Source organism: Falco peregrinus, chromosome 5 (genome assembly GCF_023634155.1).
Source record: "Falco peregrinus isolate bFalPer1 chromosome 5, bFalPer1.pri, whole genome shotgun sequence".
Lineage (NCBI taxonomy): Eukaryota > Metazoa > Chordata > Aves > Falconiformes > Falconidae > Falco > Falco peregrinus.
The window spans coordinates 81413961-81426201 of record NC_073725.1 but is presented as its reverse complement, the minus strand read 5'-3'; the positions used below and the strand labels follow the sequence as shown (position 1 = coordinate 81426201).

The window sequence follows — 12241 nt, the reverse complement described above, 5'->3', positions numbered from 1 at the left end:
CAACCTTGCTGCCTCTTCACTCCTTAACTTTGAATTATTGGTGCAGGGAACTGAAATTCTCTTTCATCTGTTATTGACACCTCTTTTAGTAACACCACCAAAGTGCTCCACAAACCCCAAAACATTTTCTTGTATACTTCGCTTTTAGACCTAATAATGGATGTTTGTAGGTTTGTGTAGTCAAATCCAGAGCAGAGTATATGATGAAACTCTTCCGATGCCAAATATGCTCTTCTTTTGGGGTACGTATTTGCAGCACTCACCACTTAACTAACTGGTTGGTTACTGCCTGGTGGACAGTACTGCCCCTGTGCAGTGCCAGGGGAAATGAAAACCTGGGCAAGACCAGACAGGAAGTATAGTGCTGTTTGTTGCTTCACTTACCTCAAAGACAATGCTTGGGTCAAAGTGTGGCATCTTATGTACAAATGCACATGCCCTCCGACTCCATAGTGAAAAAACGCTGCTCCAAGCTGACTTTGCCTAGCCTGTGGCTGACACATTCCAAAATATATCGGAGGAAGTCAAGTCCAGCCAGTACCTGGTAACACAAGGAAACAATCCACAGTCTCTATTTGGCAGGAACAAGGCAAATACTAAAATAACAAAGAGATGTGCCAGTGAAGCAAATCCATGTCTTGGGTAAATGGCGATTAGAAAAGGCTGAATTTCTGAGCAGGACGAAGTCACAGCATAGTGAGGGTGTCATCAGGGTAGGCTGATGTTGCATTTTTCTAAGGGAAAAATTATTCTGACAGACAAGCTAACACCACCTCAGAACATGGTGTTGCATGAATATGTATGAGAGTGCTGGGGTTTTGTGGAATTTACTTTTAGGGATGAGGATTTTTTTTTTGTTTACTTCTAGTTTGGTATTTCTGATTATTTAATTCTTTACCTGTTAACAGTGAAGTGCACTGTCATATCAATTTTATAAACAACATTGCTTTATAAATTTAAAGATTCTGAACCATGAGCATTTTGTTCCTGCAGGAGCTGTGTCTAATCCAGACACACATGAATTCAGAAGCCTGACAGACCCAGGGTTCACTCCCTTTTATGGTGTGGACTTCATAAACTTGTGCTGATGGGCAATCTATAACTATACACAATGAAGGATTTACCAAAAGTTGAATGAATGTTAAAAAGAAGTTAGTGACTATATGACTGCTACCATTATAAACTAAGGCAGCTGGATTCAAACTGCCTTTTTTTAAGGAAAAAAACCCACCACTTTTGGGGATGTACAGCAACTGCTGCTTTTTGAACTACTGAAACAAAAGCTTCTGGTAAAAATCTTGTTTCTCTTCCTGCTGCTATGTGACCAGCTACAGAAATATGTCTGATTTAAAATGGTATCTGTACCTTCCGCTTACTGTGAGGCCAGGGCCATAGCTGCTGTGGGAATGTTCAGCCACTTTTGCAGATCCTGTATTTCCACTGGTAAAATACCCACCGGATCTTGACACTTCGTGGTCACACACTGGTGATCAGAAAGAGCATTTTTTTAAATAAGCAAAATGATTAATAAAGTGGTTTGAAAGTGTGACTTACACATTTTTAAAAATATTTAGCCAAAATAACTGCAGCAAACAAAAGTATCATAAACATTGATATTTTTCCACTGTGCAGGCCTAAAAGAGTGAAAATAATATATTGGTGTGTGCCAACATTTCCTACTCAAAACAAACAATTGTGCTTTTCTTTCTTGCTGTCGTGCTCTCACAGCGGTATTTACTCACTTCAGTAGATCTTTAAAAAGTTCAGCCATCCTTCTTCTGTGGCCCTTTGACCCAAGCAACTTGAATTTCAGCAACTGGCATTCGGCCCCCACTGAGTCTACCGTTGGTGCCATGGAATTATCAGTGATGACACACTTTGCCTCGGATTTCTGCAGTCGATGAAGAATGCCCTTTGCTGTCAGCTGCTGCGTGCCAGGAATCCAGACAGCTCCTGAAGGGAAGGAAGGGGAATGGAAAAACATTCTCAACATCTACGAATGACACCTGTACCTGCACGCAGATTTATTTTGTTCTTTTGAGTGGGACGGAGCTGTACTAAAAGCAGGACTTGGCCTTAAATTTGTAAATACACTGATTTCTTTGATGGATTAAATGCTACATGAGGATTAACACAAGCTAGCAAATACTCTGTTGATCATGGGAGAGCAAAATAACAGAATAACTTCCCTTTTTCTGAAAACACTGCCCCTGGAACATGCCATCTCTCTGGACTTGACTTCTTTGCTGGTAAACATAGCCATTGTCTCACAAGCCATACTGCTAGTGTTTGTGAGGCACCAGGATGCTCTGGGCTGTAAATGCTGGGGAGCCGAGTATTGAACAGATCCCACAGGGGAACATGTGAAACACTCTGTTAATTGTGGGCTAATTTCATTGCAAGTTAGCAAGAGGGTGCATATGTGAGGAATCACAAGTGCCTGGGAAGAGGAGAATGACAGAGGCACATGGCCTCACAGGGTTTCCTTAACAGCTAGAGCACGCATGAAAGTCCTAAAGGTACCATGAAGAAAAAACCTGGCACGAAGAAGAGTGGTTTTAACCAGCATGACACTAGTTCATCATCATTAGCATGTTGGTAGTTCTGAGTGTATTAAATGGCAGAGATCAGTTTGAGTCACAATTTCTGTACCTCCATACCATTTCTATGCTTTTACTGACCTGTTCTCACGCAAGCCAACTTCACCAGCCACTGCTCTGGGATCCGGGCCGAATGAGAGTAACTGTCTCCTTGTTGCATGCCGCAGGCATCAGAGGGTACATTTGCTGCTTTCCTGGACAGTTCCTCAAAGATCCACCTCAGCCCTTCTTCAGCACCATCTACCCACCATAACGCAGGGGGTTTAGTCTTTTTTCCCCTCCTATAGGACAACAGGGTACAGTACAAATGCTTCATTTTAGAAACACATTGCCTTTACCTTAAATTTGAGGAAGAAAAGCATTCATCACTTATTCAGTGCTGGAGAAACCTGTGAATCAACAGAAATTTGCCACTGATTCCAAACGACGCAGAGAATTCTCCCTTAGAAAGAACTGTAAATGTCATTTAAGAAATTAAATTTGTATTCTTCTCCCGAGTTCTTCATCTTACACTCTGAAGAGGTGATAAAGTAATCAGCACAGAGAAAGAAGAATCTTTCTGGTTCAGGTCATGCCAACAAAGCAGCTGATGAATGCGAGTACCTCTGGGTTGTGCTCAAGAGTCTCCTGAGCCCTCAGAGCTCATTTTCAACTTCATCTGGAATTGGGCCTGTCTGGTACTTCTGAAAATTAAATCACAGTTTTAAAAGCATAGGCCCACACAGTGTGACCTTTAATCTCACCTAATTTATGTGTGAAGTGATCTCAAATGGATGCATGCAATGTGCTTTAAAGGGGGCCAATGCATTTAGCAGTAGCAGTGTAGTATGTCACCTCCTGAGCAAAAGCTTCACTGGGGCAGCAAGAATATGACACCTTATTATTTGTCTGAAGGTAAAATAACCTAAGGTTCATTTTCAGGGGAGCAGATTTTATCTGTGCACTTCAGAGGGCAAAACACCTTCTCCAGAGGCTTGCTCCTTGTTCACAGCCTGCCTAAACCTGTTTTTCCTGCAACAGGAACAATTGTGTCAGGCAGGTGATACCTCCGTTCTGTTCTTGTTGCCAGGCTGGATGTAACTGCGTTTAGCACCACATCATGAACAGTTTGAGCCTGCAAAACCAGTCCAACATCCACAGAGCTCAGACCTATGTAGTAAGAAAGGTGATAGACCTATACTTTCTCCCCACCCCCCACATTTCCCTTCCTTGCATACAGCTTACATCTGGTTTGGGGTTCAAAGTTGTTCAGTTATGTAGATTCCAAGTCCTTGATGCAAACCTTTGGGATAAGTGGGTGAGGTTTGACATTACACTGTATTTATCATTCATTTTATAGGTAGGCAGTAAAACACAGAGGTCAAACGATGTCCCTGGCACATCCAGGTAGGGTGTATGTCATGGCTGATGGGAACTGATGCAAGGTTCAGAGTTGTTCAGTTCACAGTCTCATTTATGAAGCAACTATTTATTCATGCTCAATCTCACTGGAGTTACTGATGAAAGCAAAGAACTACTGGGACTCACGGACAGGACAGCATGTGGCCTAAGGGATTTACAGATTCAAACTGCATGAGATGATCACCAGATTGCAATCAGAACATAACCTCAGAGTCTTGGTTATTGGATTTGTCAGATAATCAGCATTAACAACCAGCATTAAATACTTTGGCATCAGAGAAGCCAAGTAACTGTTACCTTTTCCACTTCAGTCCATCTGTCCAGCACATCTGCAAAGCTGGAGTACTCTGGCACCTCTGGTCTGTACTGTTGTTTTCTGGCTTTGGAGAGATGTGAACTGGGCAGTGCTGGCTGCAAAGCTGGATAGATCTTCTCAGGGAAGCCTGCAGGGACATAGCACGTGGGATCTTCAGTAAAAAATTCACAGGAACAAGAGCCCTAATAGTCTCTTCAAGGTTATTCCTTACTGATTACCTCTCCAAGGAATGCTACAGTGATAGAGATACAAACCTGGTATTAGCCATTCCCTTTCAGAACAGCTTTTACTACTACACAGTGGAATACACTGGAACAACAGTCCCAGCTGTTAACTGGAGTAACTGCTGAGGAGAGCTCCAGTTGGCCATTGTCTGGTCCCTGCTCTCCAGTGACCATCACGCAGCTGAGATCCTCACCCTGCATTCAACCAGCAACACAACCTTGTCATTGTGGCAGCTTTCCTATAATTCACATTCTTTTCCTTTCTATAAGCCCCACTAACCTTGTAGATCACGTTTCAGTTGCCTTATACAGCAGAGAGGCACTGAACGCTACCCAAGCACTTTGGCTCTGCCTTCTGGAAATGAAATCTCTGACGCTGAGTGACAGTACAGAAGTAGCAGCGCACACCAAGACATTACACAGATAATCCAGCAATGGTGCACTAATTACCAGCTGACCACAGCGTCACTTGGTACAAAGATATTTACAGTTTTTCTAGATTATCAGCACTGGGGATATATTGGTTGCTAGGAATGAAATGAACATAGCAAAGCCCTGAAAAGATTCTAAGTATTGATATTTTAAACATAATTTTGATGTGTGATCAGCAAAAAGCATCACTTTATGAGACAGAGAAACTTTAAAAGACTCCCTGAATAAGGAGCCAAAATGCAAAGCCTTACTTCTCAAAGAATCAGCTTAGCAGGAGGTCTGAAAACTCTGAAGGACTTATTCTCATGCACTGACAACTGACTTTGATTTACAAATTAATATAAAACCTGCTAGTTTCTTACTGAATTAATAACTATCCAGCTGTGAAATCATGTGATTTTAGTGAAGCAAAGCAACATTTTTTGTATCTGTAACATTCAGTATGTGTATGACAAAACACAGGAGATAAACCCAGCCAAATGAAAGACAGAGAGGGGCAGAGAGAAGAGGGAATGTGGACAGACAGGAGGCAGACCAGCACCGCTCCCATGCCAGAAAACATCCTGGTCAGCGGCTTGCAGGGGTGGGTGGAGGGTCAGTTCCTTTGTCAAAAGGCTGTCAGTCCCAGCTCACTGCCCCTCAGCTCACACCACCTTGCACTGCCTCCACCAAGTGGAGCGCTCTCAGCTCTGCATGTGTCCCAGCTCTTGACTCCTTACACAGATCTCACGCTCCTGGCCACACGCCCGCTCCTGCACCATTACCGTGTCCAGGGACAGGCTCCTGTGTTCCTTACATGTACTTAGACTCACACAAGGGGCAGCCAAGTTCAGCACAGTGAGAAAAGCTGATAGGTTTCTGCAGAGCTCAGCGTGGAAGTAGAAAGTATGAGTCCCAAATCTCTCCTGTTTCCTTTTCCTCCCCTCCTCCCACCCACCAGCCCATGGAGGAACACAGTCATAAGACTTTGCTACAGGCAACCCACACCTGTTACGCTCTGGCTGGGGCAACACGGGAGCAACAGCCCTGTGAGATTGGCTTTGTGACTATACAGCTCAGCAGGTACCTCAGGAACCACACCAGTTCAGTTGTGACAACAGTGGGTGTTGATCCCTGGGATGCTGCAGCTGGTGCCTGCACCAGCTTTGTTCATACCTGGTGACTTGAAAGGTTTTGTAAGGGCTCTGCCACATGTTCAGAGGGCACACAGTTATGTGGTGCTCCAGCACTGCTGCCTCCTCTGCTCTGCTCCCATGGCAGAGGCAAGAGGGAACATGTGCTGTTCCCTCTGCCATGCAGGCCACAGTCCAGCACCACTGTGGGCACAGCTGCAGCATTGGTGCATGCCTCTACCTTCCGCCTCTCTCTCCTGCGAGGATGTCACTCACTAGGGACCTAGTGGCACTGTAGGTTAAATTGGAGCATCAAGATTCATAAGAGCTTGGCTGCCAGAGTCCTAAATGGCTCCTGCTGTATCTCATCCTCAAACCATGCCTCTCAGGTCAGCAGGGAGATTGCTAATACACATCTACATCTTCGGAGCAGAACAGTCCTCTGGGTGATGACTGAGGGTGATGCTGCAGCCTTTCCTGGCACATAGATCATGTACTTTTGCCAGAACTCCCTCCCGGGGATCTGCCACATCTGTTTGTCAACAGCACACTCAAAGGAGATGTTAACCAGCTCCCTGAAATGTTCACTGCAGCAGAAAGAAACTGATTCAAAACAGATTCCCCCAAACAACAAAGCTGCTCTCTGCCTAGTGGGAAAGGGAGACCTACAGGCAGTCTGCAGTAGTGACATTTTAAACAGCTCTTTGAAATGCATGTGGCGAAATCCTCCCAGAGGAGAGGCAGAGGAACAGCCTTAACAGGATTCCCTACCCAGAAGCTCACACCACCCCAGAGAAGAAACAAACGTTAAGAGAAAATGACAGCAATGGCTGTCAGTGACTGTCAGCAATGTGCCAGGAATACGTAGGCAAGGTTTCCACTTTAGGAAGAAATTCGCAACTTCCACAGGGACCTAACTTGTAACCTATTATTTTGGTAGTGCATACAACTACTTTCCTGAGCACTAATGGGCATTTCCAAGTCCCCCAGCACTTTTTACCACAGAGGTATCCCAGTTATGTTCTGAGTGGTTAATTGATTTCCCCTGCACCTCTCACAGCTGCCTGTAGAAATTCGTGTTTCAAACATGTCCTGACACGCCCCGCTCCAGAGACTATCACTGTAATTCAGCAGTACGTTGAGTCCTTCACATAACCCCAGCCCTGCAAAGATTTAGTGCCTTTTAACGTACGTGTGGTCAATAATCCCACCAATGTCTAACTCTGGCTGTAGAATTAGATGAGCCTCAAAGGCTTTGCAGGAACAAAACTTCAGATAAGATGTAAATGCCACCTCCTTTTGTGGTTATAACTGATAAATACTTCCATCAATTGCTTCCTTTTTTCCTGCTTTAGCCTGAGTGGATTCCGTGCATGTGAATAACACAATGGTCCTGCCCCTAGCGAGGCCTGCTCAGCTGTCTCCTCCACCACTTCTCACAAAATGCAGAGGAACTTAATTCTCCCCATCCTTAATTGCCCAAGAAGCTCCAGAGTTACTGCACGGAGAGGGCCCCAGGGACAGGGATGCACAGGACACCTTCCTTTAGAAGCTGCGCTATGGACCATGATTTTTTTCTGTCAGTGCGTGTTCTCTAGTGTCTCAGGCCTAAACTTACCTGTGTCAAGAGCTTCCGTTTCAGCTGGTCCCTCTCCACTGTGATGCCTTCAGGAGCAAGCTGGGAAGCTGGGGAAGCTCTCCCCCGTGGGGCCTGCGGGTTGGTGTCCGAGACCGGGCCCCACGGCTGCGGGCCCCGCGGCTCTGCCTGATGCTGCAGGCCCCACGGCTCTGGGCCCCGCAGCTCTGCCTGATGCTGCAGGCCCCACGGCTCTGGGCCCAACTCTGCAGACCCCACAGCTGCAGGCCCCACGCCACCCGTGGACCCACACCACAGCCAGCGCCCTGCCCCTCCTCTCCCCGGGCCGCTGCCTGTCCCAGAGCCATTCGCACCAACCCAGCCTTTAACGCTGGAGCCGAAGTTCGGGGGGAAGAGGAAGCATCAAGGGCTACGAGCGGCCGGAGTTGGCCACAGCTGAGCTCGAGTGCGGAGAACCGAGCCCGGGGAACGCCGACACGGCAGGTGCGAGGCCTGAAGCGAGCGGCGGCCTGCGGGTCGGGCGCGGCGGGTTCGGTTTTTGTCGCCTCCAGGGGCACCGCGCTGCCAGCGGCAGCAACCGGCTGCCAGCGGGGCCTGGAAGGCGGCCGAGGGGCGCACCGGGGACCCCACCCGCCGCCTGGGCTCCGTGCTTCCCTCAGCGCCCGGCGGCGGGGCTGTGCCAGGCCGGCTGCCGCGGGGCGGCGCTGTGCTGCGGCGGCGGGCGGGCGCTGGGGCCGGGCGGGCGCTAGGGCCGGGGCGGCGGGCGGCGCGGCTCTGACGCCATCGCGGAGCGCGGCGGCGGGTGGCGGTCGATGGCCGCGGCGGAGCCGTCGGCGCGCAAGCGGCGGCCCAAGGGGCACTTCGCGGCGGCGGCCGGGCGGGCCAAGCGGCCCCGCGGCGGCGGGCGGCAGCTGGAGGCCGGCATGCGCGGCATCCTCATCACCTGCAACATGAACGAGCGCAAGTGCGTGGGGGAGGCCTACAGCCTGCTGGGCGAGTACGGGGACCTGCTGTACGGCCCCGAGCAGGTGCGTGCGGGCCCGGCCGGTGGCTTGGGGCCGGGCGGGAGGCGGCCCGGGGCCGGCGGCGCGGCATCACCCGCCCTCTCGGGGCCCGGCTCCCGCGGGCGGGGCAGCGCTCGGGGCCGCCCCCCGTTCTGCACGGAGGAGGCCCGCTGGCGTTGGCCGCGCGGTGCTGGGGGGTCTGGGGGCGCCACCCCGTGCAGGCCGGCGGCAGGAACGGCCCATGCGGGCACCCCCAGCCCCGGGCGTGCCGGGGCCCCGCCGGCGGCCGCGGGGCTGCGGGCACCGGGGCCCGGTACCCCCGAACCCCCGAAGCAGGGACGTGCTTTGTGTGCAGTTCCCAGATCCCGAGGAGCGGCTGTCCGGCAGCGACAGGGAGGAGGACGAGGACGACGTGGAGGCGGCCCTGAGGAAGGAGGTCGGCCAGATCCGCGCCTCGACCGAGCAGAAGCTGCAGCGGTTCCAGTCGGTGGAGAGCGGCGCCAACAACGTGGTCTTCATCAGGACCCGCGGCATAGGTGGGACGGGCGCTGGTGCTGTGGGGCTACACCGCTCCCAGGGGCGCTGGTGGCGCTGGTGACCGGCCCTGGGACGCTGGTGATGGGCCACGGAGTGTGACTTCAGGAAACTCATATACCGAAGACAGACGGGGTTTCCTCTTTCCCTTGGCACTGTCACTGAGTTTTGCCATTGGCAGAGCCACTACTGGTAGAGGAATCTGCTTTGATCAAATAATCATGGATTATCCCATTTTAGTACAGTGAACCAGCTCTTTACAGAAAAGGATGTGTGGCTGACAGCAGTGCAGCACAGCCAAGCGTGCGTTTCCCCAGCCTGTTAATTAGAGGAAGGAAGATAATCAGGAAACGCCTTCAATTTGTTTCTCACACTTAGATGTTTTTCTTGCAGAACCCGAGAACCTGGTGCACCATATATTAAAGGATATGCATGCCACTAAAAAGAAGAAAACACGAGTCATTCTGCGCATGCTGCCAGTTTCTGGAACTTGCAAGGCTTTTATGGAGGATATGAAAAAATACACAGAAACGTTTTTTGAGCCTTGGTTTAAAGCCCCTAATAAGGGTACTTTTCAGATTGTTTACAAAGCGCGTAATAACAGTCATATGAGTAGGGAAGAAGTAATAAAGGAATTGGCAGGTATGTATGGATTTCACACAAAACTAAGAACAAGTATAAGCAGGCCACAACTGCATGCGTAACGTAGGTCAGATTATTAAAAGTGGTCTTAATGGGTGTATGTATTTGTGGCTTAAAATCTGTACGTTGAATCACAAAAGCTTCTATAAGACTTACAAAAGCTTGACATCAGTATTCCTTGTTGGTGTCAAGGTCTTAAGAGACAACAAGCAGAAGAGAGTACAGCATTGTGGGTAATTTGGAGTGTCAGTTATATGTGCTTTGAAATGACTGCTATCAGACTTTCTGGATGCTATATTGAAATAATGTGTCACTATTTCCATTGAATATACAACTCATAAAATAGCTCCACCTCACTAGAGTATTTTGTTTCTTGGTAATTGCAGTGGGATAGCGTGCAGTTACTTCAGTCTTACTGGTGGTATATTCTAAGGGTCCTGGTCTGTTGTGCTATTTTAAGCAATTATGAGTAATTGGTAACAAGGGGGATGTTGCCTTCTCTCACTTAACTTTTATCATTTCAATAGGGCACGATTTTGCTCTGAAGCATTTTTTTCCAGTGTTTTTCAAACTACCTCTTGTTTTACAGGAGTTGTGGGCAGCCTCAATCCAGAAAACAAAGTTGATCTTAATAACCCACAATATACCGTTGTGGTGGAAATAATAAAAAACGTCTGTTGCTTGAGTGTCGTGAGAGACTATGTTCTGTTCAGAAAATACAATCTACAGGAGGTGGTAAAGAGCAACAAAGACAGCACGCAACAAAACCCATCATGTCTGACAGAAGAACGGAACTCGAAGGTAGTAAAACCAGAAACTGAGGAGGAGGAGAAGAGCTCAGAAGAAGTAAAACAAGAGAACAAGAATCAAGGTGAAATACAAGCTGAGCCCAAGAGGAATGATGTGCTGACAGTGTAGAAATGTGGTTGAAAGGAAAGGTAAACACAATCAAAACCTATTAAAAAAAGTTGCCCTAGAGTTCTGAAAGGGCATTTTAAAGAGGAGAGTGGGTTTTGTTCTGAAATCTTATTTTTAAAATCCACATGTGTAAGAATTTTAATGCTGGTTGCAGGTGGAGCTGACGTTACAGCAGATGTGAGTGCATCACCTTTCTGGTGAAGCTTGCTGTCATTTTACTTCTGAATTGCCTTTACCTAGCACAAAAAGCTTGTGTGTGTGTGCATGCATATGTCAATGTGACCATCCTGACATATATTGACTCTCCTTTGTTACATCTGATGGCTACAGAAACCAAAAGGCAGTGCAGAATCAGCTCTATCGGGAAGTATTGGGAGAAGCGAGAGATCTGAAAAAACAGTTGCTTGCAGAGGATTTTTAAGGCAGCGATCTGACAACTTGTGTGGCTGCAGAACTCTGATACATTTTTCTGTATGAACAACAGAATGAGCTAAAACTGATAATTTCCTGTATGATGGAGGATTACACATATATATATATATACACACACACATTGCCCTACAAGGATACACTAAGTCTTGAAAGTGAATGGGAAGAACTGCTATGATCAAAATACTTGAATACTATGGGATGATTTAGAGGATAGATTTTACTGTTCTGGAACAGTCGAAGTACAGTGGAGGCATTGCAGGTGGCTTTAGCAAAAACTACATGTGTGTTTACATTAGCTGTGCATACAGCAGTTACTGGTTCAAAGAAAATATTGTATCACTGAACAGAATTCTTTTGAGTAATTTCTTGTAAATAGCCTTTTCCTGCTCTTTCCAAAGACTTAATCCTTGGGTGGCGTGGGGTGGGGGGTGGGTGAGTGATGAAGTCATGGGTTTTGTTTTAGTTTGGGTTCCCCCCCCCCCGCCCCCCCTTAGGTCTCCAAAATTTGAATGTAAATACTGCTTGAAAATTTATTAGGTAAAAATTCTCCATTATACTATACTGGTTAAGGGGAATGAAATTGAATTTTTTGGTAATAGTTTTAGCTTTACAGTATTAATTTTAGTTCAGGCTGAAAGTAATGTTAGTGAGTCTTTCTGGTGTCTGTTACAGCAGCTCTTTTGATATCCCAGTGACTTTTAAGAACCAACCAAATCCAGTGCAGCTATAACCTGCTTTCCAGTAGGGTTTTGACTATGCTTCCTGTACAACTGTCTAGCTTTAGCATTTCATTTCTAGCGTAAAAGCCCCTTCCTAACAGGAAAAGACTCATCTTCAAGCACACCACTTGCTGCTCGTCTTGGTCTAATGAAAAGGATGTGTTCAAGTGTCTCAACAGTTTAATTTATATTTTCCTCTAATCTCAGAAATTGTTATAGCAGTTGGAAAATTAAGATGACTTTTTTCCCTAGTCCTGTCTCCCTGACCACCCATTTATTAAAACTCTGCTTTCTTACCTCCATTGGTGTT

The 12241-nt window shown here is 47.4% G+C and overlaps 2 protein-coding genes across 6 annotated transcripts; one reads left to right on the top strand and one right to left on the bottom strand.

The window, feature by feature from the left end:
* Positions 1-383: 383 nt before the first annotated feature.
* On the bottom strand, positions 384-8350 carry LOC101910669 (acyl-coenzyme A synthetase ACSM3, mitochondrial). Of its 5 annotated transcripts, none has more exons than XM_055806223.1 (6): positions 7704-8350; positions 4299-4444; positions 2682-2881; positions 1743-1953; positions 1377-1468; positions 384-541 (listed from the first exon to the last, which is right to left on the bottom strand). In XM_055806223.1, exons 2-5 carry the CDS (start codon positions 4328-4330, stop codon positions 1411-1413), a joined length of 501 nt encoding a protein of 166 aa, XP_055662198.1. In that variant the 5' UTR covers positions 4331-4444; positions 7704-8350; the 3' UTR covers positions 384-541; positions 1377-1410. The 5 variants fall into 5 exon arrangements, 3 of the variants coding, with proteins under 3 accessions (XP_055662198.1, XP_055662197.1, XP_027634542.2); XM_055806222.1 differs by having other exon boundaries at positions 1366-1468; positions 7704-8349; XR_003552049.2 differs by having other exon boundaries at positions 488-541; positions 1377-1483; positions 7704-8346.
* A 106-nt stretch (positions 8351-8456) lies between these two features.
* On the top strand, positions 8457-12233 carry THUMPD1 (THUMP domain containing 1). The gene is made up of 4 exons (XM_055806244.1): positions 8457-8710; positions 9042-9222; positions 9614-9862; positions 10452-12233. The coding sequence occupies exons 1-4, from the start codon at positions 8495-8497 to the stop codon at positions 10778-10780; spliced, it is 975 nt and encodes a 324-aa protein (XP_055662219.1). The 5' UTR covers positions 8457-8494; the 3' UTR covers positions 10781-12233.
* Positions 12234-12241: the final 8 nt, after the last annotated feature.